Source organism: Thalassophryne amazonica, chromosome 11 (genome assembly GCF_902500255.1).
Source record: "Thalassophryne amazonica chromosome 11, fThaAma1.1, whole genome shotgun sequence".
Taxonomy (NCBI): Eukaryota; Metazoa; Chordata; class Actinopteri; order Batrachoidiformes; family Batrachoididae; genus Thalassophryne; species Thalassophryne amazonica.
The window spans coordinates 53,039,966-53,059,637 of NC_047113.1; the positions used below are offsets into that span (position 1 = coordinate 53,039,966).

Sequence of the window (19,672 nt, forward strand, 5' to 3'; positions counted from 1 at the left end):
GATCTTCCACGAATGTCACGCAGCAGCCTCATTTCGCCTCATGTCGTGGAGGTCGTAACTGAGCGTGTTGATCCATCTTGATTAGTGATGATCCTTAATAGAGCATAACAGCGTTCTTCTACGATGTGCGCACAATTAAACCCTGCTGCACCGCATTCAGTGTCATTGCTGCAGTATGCTGAAGAAGGACAGTGGTGCCAAGTCGGCTAAAAGTTTTGTTCCAGTGCTCCTCAGCGCGCTCCTGCAGGTGTACCACCTGCTGCTGCTGTGCCTGATGTTTGGGAAAATGAGCGCGACGAGAGCTGCATGGAGCCACACATCTGGCTCTCCGTCTCCTCCTCCTTTCTGCGCCACTCCATGTCACAGAGCCCAACTAAGCATGCAGTCACAAAGTTCTTCTGCTTCTGCTGCTTCATCTGCTGGAGTTTGAGGAGCAAACCGGAGCGATCTGAATTGTTGATTGGATGAATATGGGTGTGTGTGTGGAGACAATTCGCCTCATTCACAATGTGACAGAACTTAACAATGCACCGTTAATGCGCGATAGCGCGGAACATTCTTGACCCTGTTCCTGATAATTCTGCAGCAACACGTGCCATTAATCGTAATGGGTGGTAACAGGTTGTAGTAGTTCCTGAGGACACTTGACGCCTCTGCCCAAATCATCACATTCATGATCAGCAGCCAAGAATGTATACTTCGTGGCATTCATGACTTGTCGTTCTGTGTAAACGCAGCATAAGCCTCGCCAACCGAATTACCTACAGAAAAATAAACAGTGCAAATGATGGAATTGGATTGTGCAAAAGTCCGTTTTACTGGTAAAGCTCAATTTGCGGCCGTCGAACCAGCATGAACATCCGCAAATCATCAGACATAACGGTTATTCCCCAATTCTACTTTCCTAAAGCTAAGCATATATGACTCAGGCGTGCAGTATAGTAGACTCTGATTTTAATTTTTGATATCCACTTGCATAATTTTGGCCGCTATTTGGCACGCAGCCCTAATGTTCTGTATGTCACCCTCTAACAGTCATTAGATTGCTTGCTGCATTTTTCTGGATAACAGATTTTTGGCTTTGTGCTCAAAAACCAGCACTAATGCTTGTCAGTTATTCTACAAGTCAGTCGTTATGCTGCCGCTTATGTAGCTCTCAAACCATGTATGCTTAATTAAATATTTTTTGTGATTGTCATCCAAATGTATCAAGTCATATGTGTTGCTTATTGTATGTCTTTCAAATACTTTTGTTAGTTTCAGCATTAATTTGTTTTATTTAATGTAATGAATAGGAGCTGGGACCCTTCAAGGTCACTGCAGAAGAACTTCTCTTGTTCTGTGGACATGTATTCCAGTAATGAGAGTTTGAGCAGCGGGGTTTGACTGGAATTTGAAGCTGCTGACTGTACCCTCTTTACAGAGAATGTGACAATGTTTGGTCTGTGTGGGAGTTCACACAAATGATCTCACATGCAATGATGGTGTAACGACCAGAATATATCATTTAGGTTTGTCTTTTAATGATAGTTATTCAACAATTTGTTGTTTTTGTATTTCTTTCAATACTACTGTAAATATATAGAAATACTTGTATTTAAAAAAAAAAATGATCAAATCTTATTTCGCAAACCTGAACCTTGCTATAATTCGGCATAAAAAGCTCAGTGCGTATCCGCGGCATTCTCAGTAGCTTGTAAACGTAACATGCCGTCTTCTAATGGCTACAAAATGGATCAGTTTCGGCATCTGTTTTGTGCACATGGAAGGATTTTACATGAGGCTCTTGGGTTCAAGAAGTTGTCTGAATGTTGTGTTTTGAGTTTTGTTTATTTATGTATTTGTCTCCCCCTGCAGAGTTTGCATGCAAAACCGTCTTTCTGCCAGTTTCTGACAAACTGTACCTCCATATATTTTTTCTGACCAGACATAATCACCTTATAGTTCTCACTTGCATTGAACAGGTTAAAGGCAGAGGGAATCATTTAAATGTTCACCATATAAACGAGCTATCACATCTTTCTCTCGTCATAGTTTTCATGCACATTTCCCCTTTTTTCTCTCTGTCTTTCTCCATTCTGCCTTCTGTAGAGGATGTCGTATATCATGAAGGTAAGATTAGATGTTTCTCTGTGTGATCGGTTGTAATGGGGGGGTGGGGCTGCCTGTGCGTGTGTGTGTGCTCTGTGTGCCGCCTGTTGCGATGACATGCCATTGCTTTGTTTGCTTCACTATATTTCCTCATTGACATCTGTTGGTTTCCTGTTTTCTGTGGTTTGCCGCTCTGCTCTTCTTTTAATTGTGTGCATATGAGTCAGGGTCTCTCACAGCATCAGTGTATACATGGCTTTCGCATAAATTACTCTTCAGGGACAGATTTACTACAATAGTTTCTTTTCACTGAATTTTCACTGAACCTGTAGTTTGCACAAAGGCGTCAGAGGATGTGAAAGCATTTCACTTTGAAATGCCATTTTAGATGCCCAAGATTAAGCTTATTGTGAAGCCTTTGGAAACTTTGATTCCACATGAGGTCTGAAGCTACTTTTTGAAAGGTTTGTCACAGTATACTACATGAGAAATAGGCCATCTACAAACCTTATTTGACTATTTCTGAACAATTAGGAACAGATATTCCTTTATGTAAATTGCCTTTTCAAAAATACTGCCCCAACGTCATGATCAGATAATGTTATATTTGAAGAACTGAGAATGTAAATTCATCTTTACTTGACTTTGCAGAAACACAAAAGCCTTGATCTCTTATTCTTTTGTTGCAACCATTGAAACTGTTGTTGTGGGTTCAGACAGAGCTTGTGATGATAGTGTAGGACCTCGGTGGTGAACTCTCAGGGGGGTAATTCCTGACTCAGTGCTACACTGTAAATGCATGCTAAGTTGGGGGCTGAGGTGTGGGCTCCTGGCTGCTGGTTCAAGTTTGATTCCTGCACTGGGTGGACCTGTGGTGCGATGGTGTTGGGTCATTACTGGATACTTCTGTTGAGAGGTCTTGGTCCCAGGGCTGTTGGTGGCAGGTGGTGATCTCTGCCCGTCTGTGTTGGGAATGTGTATGCGGGCAGCCATACCTAGCTCACTGGATGTTGGGTGGGGAAATGTTGCTGGTTAAGGGCTGCAAGGGTAGGGGAATTTAGTCTTACTTGTGGTCAGGTAGTTGGGGGTGCTTGTAGCCTGACTTTTTGATGCCTCCTGTTGCTCTTGGGCAGCTGCTCACTTTGTTGGCATGGGGTGTTGTTGGGAGTAGTGGTTGCATGCTGGGGGCTTGCAGGTACACCTTCTGGGTGGTGTGGATTTCCCTATGTATGGCTTATAATGGTGCATACCCAATGCCAGATTGGGCATTGGCCTGTGTGTTTTGGTTCCTGGTCTATTGCTTGGACTGTGTATCTGCATCATATACCTTGCACTCATGGGGTTGTCTGCTTCCTGCTGGTTGGATTCAGCTGTTTGTGATGTGGCTGGTCTGTGTTATCTGGAGTTGCCTCTTGCTGATGTGGGGGTAGCGGTCCAGAGCTGCTCTGCCTGTGGTATTTGCCACGACTGTGGTATCAGCGTTCATCTTCACTGTGGCACTGGTGCAACTCTTCATGTTATTACACATTGTATCTGTGACACTCTACACATAAATTTATAAGTCACACGCATTCATGTACCTTCTAGCTTATGGCAAACTGTATATTTCTGTGACAGACGTAACCTCATCCAGTAGGCACGGTGTGACATTATCCTGTTACTATCTCTAACATATTTGTTGCTGTTGTGGACACTCGCTGTTTTGTCAACATTGTTGTCATTGTTCATCTTACATTTTGTTGTGTATTTGTATTGGCCCCTAAAACTCAAGTGGGAAAATCAGCAATGCTCCATTGCAATATTAAATATTGCATATATTCTGCAAAATGATAACTGTCCAGTATTTAGCAGCTCTGTCCAATACGTTTGAGTAAGTCAGAGTATTTACATTTTGCTTTACATGAGACATTAAACAAACACAGAAGGTGGGATCTCTCTTTTTTTTTTAATTAAATGGACTGCATTTATATAGCACTTTTCCATCTGCATCAGAAACTCAAAGCGCTTTACAAATAATGTCTCACATTCACCCATTCACACAAACACACACACCAATGTCAGGGTGCGGCCATACAAGGCGCTCATTACACACAGAGAGCAACTCGGGGATTAAGGACCTTGTCCAAGGGCCCTTAGTGATTTTTCCAGTCAGGTTGGGGTTTGAACCGAGGATCCTCTGGTCTCAAGCCCAACGATTAACCACTTGACTAGACCATCAGCTCCCCTTATTATTTAAATGGCTGTCTCAGCCATTCAAATAATAAGGCATCTATTCAGAACATGGTATGATTTCTGCATCTGTAAATGTAGTTGCTAGTTGTAAACTGAAGTGAGCCATGCCCAGTTTGTCGATGTTGTACCAGTGCACCCATTTGTTTATTTATGGTCAGAAGCATGTTACACTTTGGATTATGAACAATCCCTGACTGAAGTTTGAGACATGAGGATCAGTAACGTTGCCTGTCAATTCCTTCATATACTGACCAACCTGGGTGGAACCAAATATAGGAGCGGTGCAGAGTTCCAGAAGTGAATATGTGTGAAAATAAAAACTTAAGCTTGGTTTAAACAGACGGAAAGCAGCGACTTTATTACATCCCCAAGAAAATTTAAATAGACTGGTGGTTTTAGACTGTTTGTTTCCAGTTACACCTTTGAGTAAGGTTTCCTGTTAAAGCCCGGGACATGCACTAGATGATGTATTGCCATGTAGTGTAACAGAATGTGTCAGTCATATGTCACTAAGTTAGAATCCATCATTGGGAAAAGCACATCATCACTGACTGAAGTGTAACACTGCGTTGAGGAATTATTCATTCATCGTTTCTCAGATTTTGATTTGAAATGGGTTTTGTTCTCATACAGTTTTTCGTGAAACCACATCATCCTGCTCTGTAGTAATGTAAAAAATAATGTAGTAACCTTGAATATGACTATGATAATATGTCCTTCAGGTAAAGGCTTATATAGTCAAAGTAAAGTAAAATTCTGTTTGTGAAAACCCCCTTAGCCCCCACTACCACCATCACCAACAAGAAGTACTAAAAATGAAGTTTAGCTAGATGTTATTTTTCAAATGTAAAGATAATTTAAAAGTAGTGAATCTGACGTTTTGTTGTTTAGTTTGTGTGAACCTGTATTGGTGCACAACACGCTCACTGGTTTGATCAGTCATTTTCTATATGCTTGCTGTCCTGTTTGTTGTTAGAGTTTTTGTTGTGCATTGTTTTGGTTTGTTTATAAGGGGCGCGCGACCCTGTACGCTTGCGTAGCATTTGGTTTGGAGCCTTGGCTTTCCAGATGTGTGTGGCCGTGCACCTGTGTAGGATAACTTGCCAAATTTGATGTCACTCTTCTCCAGGACACCAGCAAGAGCCCACGACCTATGAAGAAGTTCCTTCCAGGCAACAGGAAGAAAGACCGAAAGCCATCTGATGATGAGATTCATGTTAGAAAAAGTGAGAATGTAACCCTAAATTTGTTTTTGATTTGTTGCTTTTGATCCAGTTCTTGTGAACTGTAGTTTGGTACAGCCTGGAATAGTAGTTTAACAAGATGACTCAGAAACACTACTATTATTTTGCAAGGCTCCAAATTAAAAGGGCGTACAGTGAGGTTATACAGATTTAAAATTTTGTGAACTTTTTGATAGATCAGATCAGTGAAAAAAGCAAGTTAACTAATACACCATATACTTGTTAACCAGCCGTCTGCTAGGCAGGTCTGTGCTTGTTTCAGTGAACACTCATCATATATATGACGGAAATTAGGAGCAGGAGCTGTTTTATCTTGATGTCTTTGGAACTACACTTCATCCCCAAGGTTGTTGTTTTTTTTTTTAATGGTTCATCCATTTTTAAGCAATCATCCACTCCAAATCACTGAATGCATGTGCATAAAAAAATAAGGTTAAAATGTAAAAAAAAAAAAAGACGTCAAGAACATCCGGGATTCAACTGTAACAACCAAAATAACAGAATAGTTTTGTCCACAGCTAGAATACTGTACAGATATGCTTTATATTTATATTTTTTTAGCTTCAAGGCTCTACAGTTTATTATTTACACGGATAATATAGAGGGAAAGCTCTTCCTAATGCAGTTGTAGGTTTTTAAAAAAGTGTTATGTCCAACACTTCCCCTTAAGTAAACTGAGTGTAGCACCACGACCCTGTCTGCTGAATTGCACTCTGAATGTGTGTTGACGTTATTAATAATCAATGATGATGTTTGTAACCTGGGGGTTGGGTGTGAATCTTACAGGTACGGTCGCTCTGGAGGAGGATGCCCAGATACTGAGGGTGATTGAGGCGTACTGTACAGGAGCCAGCCTGCATCAGACCAACACAGGTGTGTCAGTGAGCAGTGGTGGGCACAGTTCTGCTAATTGATAATTATCAAAGCTAATGTTTTCATTATCGGATTATCTTTTCAGATAACTTTGAAAACCATCAGGGGACTACTTCCAATAAATTTTGGTCTGATAAATTTTAGACCGCTAACCTATTTTTGCAGGCGTGGTGAACAAAGCTTAACAGTTACAAACATTTATGAAGTCCGAAATCAAAGATTTGAGTACCTACCTGTTAAATGTTTTGTAGTAGATGCACAGCTCTATCCTCTGCAAACAGAGGAGAGCTGGTTCCAGGAGAAACTGCTCTATCCTGTGGTCACAGAAAAGAAAAGCTCATTTCTTTTGACCTCATACGGATGTGCTGACAATATCACCCAAGTCACCCAGAGACATACAGTTTTAACTTATGGTTAAAATTTTAACCAACCTAATTTCAGACAAGTTATTTAAATTAACGTCACGTCTGAAGTTTTATAAAGTGAAAATATCAGATATATGTTTTAGTTTTAAAGTAATGCACTAATTTTGAAGGTTTTAGTGTGGACATTGTGTCTCCACAAAGTGCATTATGGGTAACCTCAGTACATTCACGACAGAAGAAATGCATTTGCGACGCTCTGATCAGGTTCCACACGGACAACAGCATTAAAACCTTTGTATATTGTGCCTAAAACGCTTGTGAATATATTCTCTAGGTTTATAGACATTGTTATTGTTTGTTTTATGTAAAAATGCCAGAAGAAGCTCAGGTTGCTTCTACATTATTTTCAATTGGAATCATTGTGAGCTGCAACGCTTCATGTTCTTTAATGTCTTACTTTTGTTAAACACTGACTGTCCTCTTTGTTCCAGAGTAATATATATGAGATGTCTGAAATTCGGTTTGCGTTTATTAAATTCCTCGCATCTTAAATGTAGCAGACACAGACGGATTATTTATTTGGAATAATAAATAATCCGTATGAAAACTGCAAGTTTTCAGGGTCTCTACTGCCATCTACTGACCAGTAGTGGTCATGGCAGTATTTGCCCTAAGTATTAAGTGTCTGGGCACCAGTAGATGGCAGTGTTCTATTTATTTTGTCCCCGGTTATATCAGACGGTTGTCAAATCAGCTTTTTGGCTTTGCAAATCGCTTTTTTTTTTTTTTTTTTTTTACAAATAAAATAATTGCATATTTTACAAAAGCACATGTATATGTAAACACCAACACACACACCTCACATTAACGTGTTGGCTTTTACATAGAATGAATGAGTCAACCAATCACTGTTAGCGGAGGCTCATTTACCCATAATCCCTTTGGCATCTGTCTATGTTTGTTACAAAACTTCAGAGTTAGTGCATTATTTAAAATTAAAAGATATATGTTATATTTTCATTTTATACAAATTACAGAATTGAAATTAATGGAGTTATTCTGTCTGTATTCATTTTATTTACACTTCAAAATCATAAGTCAGCACTGCTTTATTTTCCAACACCTCACGGCGACACTGCTATTGCGTAGAGAGTTGAGTTTCACAGCTCCTCGCAACTGCTTCATTGTTACAAGCTATGTAGTGAATAGGATCTTCCAGCAGTGGGCAGGGTGCACAAAGACAGAAGTGCTGACTCATTGTTTGGGTCTGTGGTCGCCTTTGACGCTACCAGAAGCGATTCAGCTTGTTAGTTGCAAGTCTACCGGAGACAATACTGAAAGTTATCGGTTAGCTGTAGCTTCAGATAATTTTTTGGGGTGGTTTATCAGTTTAGCTCCATAAAAGATAATGTTTCAGTTAGCTGATTATCTGTTATCGAAGCTAACTTTTGGAGTTTTTGGTTATTTGGAAATTTTGGTTAGCTGTGCCCACCACTGTCGGTGAGAAAGAAAAGACACTTGTTTTTCATGTCCATTTAGATTGTGCTTTCATCCTAAATATTTTGCTTTGCCATTGTTATTTTTGTGTGCGCAGCAGTGCGGAAAGAGTGCGCCCCTCAGGTACTTCTCCCAGAGGAAGAGAAGATCATTGTGGAGGAGATGAAGAGCAACGGGCAAACAGTTATTGAAGAAAAGTGAGCACCATTAGTTTGACAGATAGTCTTTAACATTTTGGAGCTGTCCAATTAAATTGGACGTTTGTGTGTAAGGGGTTTAAAGGAATGTTTCTGAATACTGGATCTCCTTTTTTGTTGTTTTCCAGAAGCCTGGTGGATGCAGTGTATGCTTTAAAGGATGAGGTTCATGAACTGAAAAAGGTAATGAACTGTTGGACACAGAATGTAAAGTTGCAAACCTGTTGTTTGAGTGGTCATACTATGCACCTGTATCAGGGGATCAACAGATACTGTCACAAGGACAGTTTGGACTTCTAGGAGGTCTTGGACTTCAGAGGTCTGAAAGCTGTTCAAGTCTATAGTCCAGACAAAGATGGTTAAAGTGGACCATATTTTTTTAATATTTTTTAGAGTCAAGTCGGTTCTTGGAGCCTGTGTTGGTGCTGGGTGCTGTGTGTTGCTGCATCCAACACACTATGGAACTACCTTTGGGTTTGTTACAGTGTAAAAGCATTTTTTGAGGTGGGGAAGTGGTGTTGGATCGGGCCTACAGAAAGCTCCAGCAGAGTAGGCCGTAGTTGCACACTTCACTAGGCTCTGCTGAAGAGGAACTCCAGTGGTTTGCATTCTTTGCTTTCTTTACTGTCAGAGATGGCAAAGGTTTTGCACAGCAAGGTTGTTCATTTTGCGAGATAGAAATAACCTCAGGTATTACATGAGTTGGTGTTACTGCTGGTACCAATACAGATTCTTAATACAATAGATGTACGCAGAGCAGAATATGTATTGTTGTGGGATAGGTGTTGGACTACCACTATATAGACAAGGGTTTGATTCCTGGTCCGTGCTTCTTTGCTCTGCGTCATTGGATAAGGCATTTTGTCTACATCGTGCCCTTCCACCCAGCTATAAATAGTCGATGGGCCAAGCAGGTTTTCTGTACCACGTAAGGTGACGAAACAACACTTAGAATCCAGCTTCGGTGTACTGTGGCCTAAATAAAAATGTATGATAACCATCCCGGGTGGCAGTTATAGCCATCTAGCCGTCAATGAAGAATTACACAGAGGTAAAAATGCTCCAATCATGTTAAAAACTATATCACATTATTTGTCTTAACTATTCCAAAAAAGGTATAGTTTGGACTATCTGTGACTGAATGTTCTAGACATATGGGGTAAAAACAGCAAAAATTGTGACAAAGGTCAGTTTCAGTTTGTACAGGGGTCAAAAGTTAAAGTTGCTCAAATTTCAGTAAAAAAATGATGCAAATTATTGTTTGGGTTAATACGTTCTAAAAAGGAATAGTTTGCAACATCTGTCATGCTTAGTTATCATATTACAGGGTAACATATGTCACAAGTCATGGAATCCAATGTACATCAACCTTGTTTGACCTTTACTTTGAAGACCAAACATTCAATACAGTCAAAACTATTTCATTTATTAATCCTTTTATTTCATCCAATAATTAGCATGATTGGAGCATTTTTACATTTTGACCTCTGTGTAATTCTTCATTGACCTCTACCTGGCTATACCTACCACCCTGGGATGGTTATCATACATTTTTGTGTAGGCCATGCTACACTGAGGCTGGATTTTAAGTGTCGTTTTGTCCCCTTATGTGATACGAATTAGGTCAAAATTGATGTCTGACTCATAGACTAAAATGGGCCCCAGTCTCGCCTGGGTAAGAACATGCGATGGACTGGCATCTTATCCAGGGGGAGGTGTCTACTCTTTCCACTTCACACTATGCTATATGGGGATAAGAACTGACCTGATGAGCTTTAGGGTCTCTGCGACTTGCTACTTTAACTCACAGAGTCAGTAAAATATAATTTTCTGTGTGACTTCCAGGAGAATAAGTGGATGAAACAATTCCTCGAGGAAGAGCAGAAGTCTCGCAAGGAGCTGGAGAGAGTGGTGAGGAAACTGAGCAAGCAGAAGAACGACTGTGGTTGGGATGATGGTAACCACTGAAAACGCACACCATCGTCATCCTCCTCGTGTGTACATTTATATCAGCATGCTTGTGCAGGGACACATGGGTTTGCATGTGTGTCTTTGTGTATCCGATCTTGGCGCATCTCCATGTTTCAGTCACCTGTGGTAGAGTTGGACTCCCCAGCTGAAGCTTTCTTTGCTTCGAATCCTGGAGCTTCATTTGACATGATGATAAAATCTAACGTCTTCCTTATCCTGGCTCGCTAGACTACAACCATGCTTCTTCTTGAAGCAGCACTTCTAAACCAGGATTCGCAAAGTGGCACCTTTCATTATACAGCCTTTTGGGGACTAACACTGTGAACACGTTTCCAGCCAGCGGAACAATTTTGGACAAGGAACAGGACAAAAAAGTTGTCCAGCAACACCAGCTGCTTCTTTTACTTCACTTAGAAAGAGAAAAGGAGTAAGAAGCCATTGAATGCAAAATGTTTTCTCTTGACTGCACTTCTGCTACCAAGGAGATTTTTTTTTTTCGTCTTTAATCGGTCACGTTTTGAGTTTCCTAAGGAACCCCCTAGAGGGGAGGAAATGTAATGCGCTTTTTACAAGCATGTGCAAGCAGAATTTTTTCCCAACAGTCTAGACTTCATATTGCAAGTTTCCAAGCTGTTTTGTGTTTATACATAATTCAGGTCAAACGGATTAGCACGTCGTGTAATTCTGCAAGTGTTGTCACTCATTTCCAAGAGCAGCCCTTAAACTGTTATTTAAAACTGCATGAATGTACAGTCTTTCTACAGTATAAATTCTGCATCAGAAATGTGATACACAAAAATATAGTTCCACGCTTCGGGGATGCTGCTGCATAATATGGATTAACTACATATCGCATATAGAGTACGCAAATAAAGATGTCACCTCTTACTAAAATGTATTTGGCTACCATGAAAACATATGAATCGAATCGGCTGGCGTTATTGTGGCTTTTTTTTTTTCTTTTTTAAATGTTCTTTATTTATTTTTCATCCAAGCAGTTATTTGTGTTGTTATCTTTATAGAAAGCTTTTGCTGCCTGTACATCTGTCTGCAGTTTTATTAAGTTACACTGGTGTGTGTGTGTGTGTGTGTGTGTGTGTGTGTGTGTGTGTGTGTGTGTGTGTGTGTGTGTGTGTGTGTGTGTGTGTGTGTGTGTGTGTGTGTGTGTGTGTGTGTGTGTGAGAAGGCAGATCTAAATGTTTTTCACCAAGGGAAAAGTACTTTAATAATAATAACGCCTGTGAAATCAGCAAGTCTGCCTTAAGAATTCAAGGGTTTTTTTTTTTATGTTGTTAACCTCTGGCTTCCAAGCTAATTCTTTCTAGAACTGATGGAGACGTGTTTTGGACGTTTGTGTTGACGCGGACTAGAAAGAACATATTTAAGTGCCTCCGAGAGTGGTAAAAAATGTAAGGGTTTAAATGGGAACACTGACATTTTTTCAACCTGGCTGCTATTTTTTTTTTTTTTTTTTTTTTTTTTTTTTTTTTTGCATGTTTTGGGATTCAGCTTTTCCTGCAGGATAAAAATTAATTTAATCAGTGCAGTATTGAATTAGAAGATAAACATCATCACAGGTGAACTGGTTACATAATGGAACTGTACGGGGCAAACTAAAAACACTCCACTTAAACCGCTTCTTGTTGAACATGTGAAAGTATCTACTGTACAGCTCCAACAAGTAATCAGTTAATCACTTAAATTAATTACCAACTAGTTTGAGAATCGATTAATTGTTGGGTCTATTTTCTTTTTTCATAAATAATGCCCAAACTTGCTTCTTAGTTTCTTTAGTAATTTCTTTACTCCATCCAGACAGTAAAATGAATATGTTTGGGTTGTGGTCAATGTGATATTTTGGTGCAATCATTTTGGGAAACACTGATTCAAATTGTTCACTGTTTTCTGACATTGTAGAAACCAAACATCTAACTGATTAATCAGGCTAGCTAGAGAAGGTATAGCACCTGTGATGGACTTCTGCCATGCCCCGATGTTGTCTTCTTGTCCATACTTCACGAGATGTGTTTATATTGTGCCCTGAACCAGAACTTGGCTGAAACTGACCTCTCGCATAAGTCACGGACCGCGAGATGGCATGAGATTCATAACTGCGAAACACCAAATGCCTTTTTTGTTGTGTGGGATGACCTATATACCCCCCCTGCCAAAAACAAAAATCAGGTTTGTTAATAATTAGAATCATAACAATAATTATAACTTTTATGAAGACCTTTCCCAAGAATGAAAGCAATAAACAAAATAAACTCAAATAATAAAAGAATAAATACATTTATAAAAAGTACACAACTACAGTGTGCAAAAATCCCAAATTAAAGAGCCGGTGATACAGGAAAAAAGCTGTGGAAAATCCAGTGATCATAGTCTGGTAGCAAGGAGCGGGTCCCTATAAAGGTAAACATGGATGTTTACCTTTATAGGGACATCCATGATTACCTTACATAATGTAAAGAAACATTTTACGGTGACTGATTATACAGTTAGCCGCTCACCGTAGCATCCAGTCTCTTTGGGATCACTGCTCTCTACAAAGTCATGACAAACTGATTGTGGATGAGGGGTTTACTAGAATTTAGGCAGCAAGACGTTTTACTCAGCATTTTTAGCTGGCTTCGTAAAATTCCATAACATCGGCTAATTAGCCGTGACAGTATTTTCATTCTAAATCAATACCGCACTGATAAAAAAAATTTTTGTCCTAAGCGATAAGATGAACTCCAAAATGTATAAGAATTGAGTCCAGTTTGGAAAATGTTAGCATACCTCTTTAAAACCAGACTTGGATTAAATGTGTGATTTATTTTAAAAGTGTCACTGCTTGTTTGTTATGGCATTTCAACAACGACAACAAAAAAGCATACATATAGAGTCTTAAATGCATTTGGATTAGAGGACGTAGGGTACGGGGGGAAAAAAATGCAACAATCAAATTAACCCCGTTTATTAACCAAAACGGGCCAAACCCTGTGGGCCAACCACTTGATTGTTGAACTGTTATTAATTACAATGATGAAAGTTTTCTGGAAATTACTGGGTTTCTGAATGGGGAGTGTAGCGCAATTCAGATGTTATATTCTCATCCTGCGTTTGACTAGTAAGCAGCCTTACTGAAGGAAACACAAACTGCTGTTCGCATACGCATGTGCTGTCATGCTAACTGTGTTACCATAATCGCTTGTGCTGATGCTACCCATGGTTACGTTTTCTTAACTGCAGCCTGTCGTTAGTCAAATGCAGCATGTCAACATAAGTCTCCAGTCTCAATATCACAACACCCCACATCCAGTAATTTCTGAAAATTGTTGATTGCCGTTATTGTAATCCTGCTACATTAAATCTGTCTATGTTGAAAATTTGATCAAAGGTCCAAATTTTCAATAAGGTTAAGTATTTGTGTCAGTCATTCCGTGTGCCCCCATCTAAACCGGAAGGTTAGAGAACTGTGTTGGGTACAGAACACCTCTGGTACATCTGCAGCTATGTCGCTGCATTGCTCAACAGCACTTCAGCAAAGGAGAATGTCTTGTTGGCTCAGCTGCTGTAGCTTGCCTTCAAACATTTTTATTATTCATAGGATGCTTGGTTAGCAGCCAGACTGAGCTTGACGGAGACTCGTCATGTGTACAGATGTTATCTCGCGCTCACTGAGATTACTTATTGTGTACTTGTAAATTGTTTTCATTACTGTGTTGTAGCTTTGGAAAACCTCAGTGAGCACTTACTTCATGTGTTCATGTGAACATTTCCAAACCACTGTGTGCTGTTGTTTTTGCAGACTTTCTATGCAATTATTGTTGAGTATTGGAATGTTTTCTTTTGTAGACATTCTGTATTTTCTGTTTGGTATGGTCAGTCTTTTATTAAAAATTTAATATAATAAATGCGTCCCTGTTGACAAGTGATTTATCTTGATTTTCATCATCGAATAACCGCGCGTTAAGCTACTTGTTCCCCTACTCGTGCTGGAAAATCCACCTGTCAGCTTTTCCACGCTGCTGTCAGAACAAGTGCGGTTCAGGAATTTGACATGGAATTGGAACTTGCGACAGAGTGAGCAGCCTTCACAGTGTGGAAGTAGTGAGTCGAGCAGATGACATCCTGCCGCCTCTGCATCTGAGCATGTGTCTTTTAGAGATTCACACTTTCCACATCATTCGGCTCCAGGCTCAGATGTGAAACGCAGCGCCTGGTTTTGGAGCATCTCAGGTGCAACGCTGCATCAGTTTCTTGCAGGGTGGGTGGTGGGGGTGTTTTATTACTCACCAACCATGCTCAGTTTATACTTTCATGAAATGAGTAAATTACTAACTAGGTGTTTGTGGTGAACAACCAGTTTGTTGTGTACCTAATTTCCTGCAGATGCTGGATTATAGGCATTGATGTTTTAGATTTACAAATAAATCAGCTCGACGCATGTTGGAAGTTAAGATTCTTGTGTCCTGGTTTCATCTGCATGTCCTCCACAGATGATGACCCAGCAGGCTGTCTTACAGAGCACATTAGAGCCACATGACGATATCTGTGACATATGTTGCAAAAGTCTAAATTGAGCAATTTTTGGGGGGGGGCTGAAATGTAAGAAGGTGTAAAATGTAGGATATATCAAATGTAGGATGGATGGATGGATATATATATATATATATATATAACACATTAAACCCTTTTAATTTGAAAAGTACAGCCTAACTGCAGTTTTGCGCATGTTTGGCTTTACAACTTTTAAAAAAATCCAAAGGATGGAGCACAAATGAAGAAGAAACTTTTCATTTGATTCTAATAAATATAAATGGTGTAAACATTCTTGACATGAGCACAGAAATGACAGAAAATTAATTTGATTCAATAAATTATAGTTTATGTTGGGGGGGATACTCTGATGCATTACTTGGTCCATCGTGTTCATCCGCTTCCACAGTGTCTTTTTTGTGTGTGTCAATTTCAGTCCTTCAGTTTATGTAATCCAAATGTGGTGGCTCCTTCACTGTAGTCCACCTGTAAAAGATTATGTACCCAGACGCTGAGCTGATCCCCCGTCTCCAGTGTGAGCACCTTTCCTTGCGTGACCGTGCACATGTGCGGGACTGCCGGGGCCTTGCTGAGGGTGTCCAAGCTGCAGTAGCCCTGCATCACCACCTGCTCCTCTCCTTCCACGTGCTTCCTCAGTTTGACTATGCTGGCCAAAGGGTGCTCGGGGTCACCTCTGGAGAAGGTCACCTGAGAGGAGACGTAGTAGTCGCCAGGTTGCAGAATGGTTAACCAACGTCGGTCAACGTGGTTAATGTTCCTACGAAGTGAGTGCTTGATGTCCCACTGGAGGTAGTCAGCTGCAACGACAGAAGCCACAATGTCAACAATAATAATAAATAAAATTACCTTACTCTCTCTTTTCTAATCGAACAGCATTTTGAAAGGTCTTACATGTTGCTTTCTGTGGCAAGCGTGATGGCTTCTCAACCACCATCTGCGCACTTGCGCTGGGTCTGTATGATGAGAGCGCAGCAGCTGGAGGTGAAATACAAAAAAAACAAAACGTCAGACTTTGCTGGAAATATATTTTTGTGCATAACAAAAATCTTGTCAATAAAAGAAGAAAGTACCTTTTGCTTCAGATCCTGCAGGCTCTTTCTTTAAAGGAGAGAATAAAACAGTCTTTAATATATAATCAGAAAAACAATGCTTTAAATATTCAGTTTTCATCAAAAAAGTTTAAAGACTGAACTTAAATTTAAGTGATCACTGGTGGAGCAGTGAAATGTAAACATTCAGATGATTGAAAATAAACACTTCAAAAACATTACATGAAGTACTTCAGACTGAAGATGTGTTGGTAGAAAAATGAATTCTTAGTTTTATTTTGGAGTTTAATTACATTTGGTGAATTTAATAGCAGTTATTTCAGAATAATGTTTTCAGTCTAATCTTTGGTGCATTCAGCAGCAACAGTTTTTAACTTGCATTTTTTTAGACATTTGATTTCTCCTTTATTTTACTTGCTATGTTAGTATTTGTGTATTGTAGCTTTCACATACAAAACTAAATAAACATTCCTAGTGTGTGTGTGTGCGTGCATGTGGCAGTAAAGCTCCTTCCGATTCTGATTCTGAAACATGCAAAAGTAGTAGTACTAGTCACCCTTGATGAAGTTACTGTGGGGATGAAAATAATTTTATTTAAATTAAAATCAAATGTGAAATTTGAAAATGAGATTTTTCAATTTCACCAAAGGAATTAAAGTGAGGATCTTCACTTAAAAATATCTGTATCTCTCCGTATTGGTAAATACTTCCATCAGATGGTGACACAGAAAGCTACCGATGATCATGCTGTAATAAATGTTAAGCACCTGATAAAATTTCTTGATTTTCTCATGAATTGCAGTAGCGTCCATAAGAAAATGATGTATTTTGCAGAAGGTGGTTCTTCATATTACTTATTTACAAATTATTGCACATTTAGCAGAAAACGTTTGTACTTGTGCACACGTGGCCAGCAACACACCTGATTTTTTAAGCTTTAATCCAAACTAAAATGCAGTCAGACTCAATCTGTGTGCCAAAAAAACAAAACAAAAAACCAGCAGAGTGTTACCATTTTGTTGAATAGGTAGATGAATCCTGCGACAGATAAGAGTAAATTCAGCAGCACCACTCCGATGAAGAACGAGATGAGAGACTTTCTGTGCCTTTGTGGAGGATCCGGAGCAGGGATGAGGACCTGGTGGGTCTTGTTGAGGCGTGGAGGGACTGGCGGTGGAGCGATGCTGGTCTGGTAAGTGTTGATCATGTTGGAGGACAGTGGTGAGACCTGCCTGCCGCCTGTGACATCCCATGCACTTCTACACCGCTGCTGTGTGAAGTCTGTCAGGTTTGACTTTTTACTTCCTAAATCTCTGAGCTCTTCAACGTGCAGGTCTGTGACCTTTAGTGATGTGTGATGTACTACTTCCCTCCTCTTTGGCAGAATTTGTGTTCATACAAGAAAATGTGGCACCCATAGCACACACCATTGCATCATTCTGTTTTGGGGATCAGATTCTCATACATTATGCAGTGCATCAAAACATTATTGGAAATGGGTGGAAAAAATAGACATAACTCAAGCTCTTAGTGTGAGGGGTTGGGCTTACGAATTAAAGGAAAAACCTGAGCAAATGAGTGGAGAATCAACGCAGGTTCTTACGCACAGGTGTCATAAAGTGCAACAAGCATCATAATATTCTGTCTGGTTTGCAAGAGTTTCACTTACAAAGACGACTCATCTGACTTCAGCAGACAGACTGAAGTCAGATGAGAAGTGAGGCATTTTGTCAACACGTGGCCTGACCTGACCTTATGTGGCCTGGCCTGACCTGACCTATTCAAGTGGCATTTATATGGGCAAGAGATAATACTGTATTATCATTGACAAATGATGCTTGTCTGCAGAAGGTTTTTTTACAAAGTATATTTCAGTGATTTTGATCCCAAAAATCACAGGGTCCAAGAGTTTTGTGGAGTCATGGTTATAAATACACATACCAAGTTTGGTGACTACAGGGCAGTTAAAATAGACGTTATTGTGCTTACAAGATTATTACAGAGTATGTTCCAATGACCTTGACCTTTCACCTTTTGAACACAAAGACAATAGGTATATGTGTTGATAAACCCAACACATATACCAACTTTGGTGATAATAGGGCAGTCAAAAAAAAAAAAAGATGTGCTCACAATATTTGTACCAAGTACACTCCAGTGACCTTGACCTTTTCACCCCCAAACCAGTAGACCTATTGAGGATCAATATGTGGAATGCATATACAAAGTTTGGTGGCAATCGGGCGAGTACAACTGAAGTAATCTTGCTCACATTAGAAATGTTGCAACTTCTCGTGATTGCAAACGACTGTGCAAGAGGTCCTGGTGCGTAACCCCCCCCAACCATTGCAGCATGAACATGTGTGAGTTCAGTGGTGCAAAAACCAAAGGAACAGTTTACAGCAGAAATCACCTGCCCTGCATGGTTTCCAAGTGTACCTGCTGGAACCACTGCTGATTAGTCAAGTCTGATGTTTATATCATTTAGAAAACTGGTATTAACTCCAACCAAGGTACATTAAGCTGTTCTGTTGGCAGATTGTGGCCCAACACCTTAATAGACATTTTATGTTGGACTTTCTTTTAGTTCGACACCTGCCTTTCTATTCTCACTCTCTGTACATAGTCAGGTTCATAAGTATTTGGATGCAAATACAAATTTTTAAACATTTTCCTCTGTATTCAACCACAGTGGAGTTGAAATGAAGCAACTGTGCTCTTGTAATGTAGATCTCTAGCTTTAATTGATTCAAGGTGTTTAACAAACATATCAGATTAAACATTGAGGAATATTTTGTAGCTCATAAGTAATTGGACAAACTAAACTTAAGGGTTACTGTTGTAAATCATCAGTATTACAGCCAGTTCTGTTTAGAAAAGTCAGATGATGGACACATGAACATTTCCAAGTCACTGATTGTGTCATGGACTTCATTTAAATCAATTATGAAGAAACACAAACAGTTTGATACACTAGTAAATCCATCTGGAGTACGTAGTTCTCAAAAACTGAATAACTGTGCAAGAAGGAGCCTAGAGAGGGAAGCCGACAAGACACCCATGACACCTCTGAAGGAGGTATAGGCTTCTGTGGAGGTCACCATAGAGTCTTACCACTCCTCGAGGTGGGATTGTGTAAGTCTCACATTTTTTTGTGCCCCATCACGAAAGCGACCAATTAATAAGTGTCTACCCTGCCCAAATTTTTTTACCCCCTTCATGACGAATTTGTGCCCCCGTTACGAAAAGCGCCCCATCACGAACTCATAGAGTAATGTACTTTTCGTAATGCCACCACAAACTGCCGTGACACTGGGTTGAAATGAGGATGGGTTAAATGCATAAACACATTTGTACAAATGACAAGCACTCTTCTTCATCTTCCATTTCATCTCTTGTGGTAATTACAGAAATTGTCACTGTAGAAATTCTTATGGTCCTGATTTTAAGGTTGCAGTTTGCAGGAAATCCTAATACACTTTGTGTTGTTACTGTTATTATGCAGACTTTGGGAAACGTCTAACTATGAACAGTGAGGGAAACCTGTTGAATGTTCTTTAGTTTAACCTGATTAACACTGATCTTTAGTTTACTCAGCTACAGGA

At 39.8% G+C, this 19,672-nt stretch overlaps 2 protein-coding genes across 3 annotated transcripts in view; one reads left to right on the forward strand and one right to left on the reverse strand.

The window, feature by feature from the left end:
- Nucleotides 1–11,054, forward strand: part of arhgef6 (Rac/Cdc42 guanine nucleotide exchange factor (GEF) 6) — a 128,610-nt gene extending 117,556 nt beyond the window's left edge. The window contains exons 17-22 of one of the 2 annotated variants that reach the window (XM_034181684.1): nt 2,092–2,112; nt 5,453–5,549; nt 6,354–6,440; nt 8,403–8,499; nt 8,628–8,682; nt 10,345–11,054. In XM_034181684.1, coding sequence (XP_034037575.1) covers nt 2,092–2,112; nt 5,453–5,549; nt 6,354–6,440; nt 8,403–8,499; nt 8,628–8,682; nt 10,345–10,467 — 480 coding nt within the window. In that variant the 3' untranslated portion in view covers nt 10,468–11,054. Of the gene's footprint in view, nt 1–2,091; nt 2,113–5,452; nt 5,550–6,353; nt 6,441–8,399; nt 8,500–8,627; nt 8,683–10,344 lie in introns of both variants that reach the window. The other variant, XM_034181683.1, reaches the window with a different exon arrangement.
- Nucleotides 11,055–14,057: 3,003 nt separating this feature from the next.
- cd40lg (CD40 ligand) lies at nt 14,058–17,425 on the reverse strand. The gene is made up of 4 exons (XM_034181686.1): nt 17,080–17,425; nt 16,089–16,116; nt 15,910–15,993; nt 14,058–15,815 (listed from the first exon to the last, which is right to left on the reverse strand). The coding sequence occupies exons 1-4, from the start codon at nt 17,272–17,274 to the stop codon at nt 15,430–15,432; spliced, it is 693 nt and encodes a 230-aa protein (XP_034037577.1). The 5' UTR covers nt 17,275–17,425; the 3' UTR covers nt 14,058–15,429.
- Nucleotides 17,426–19,672: the final 2,247 nt, after the last annotated feature.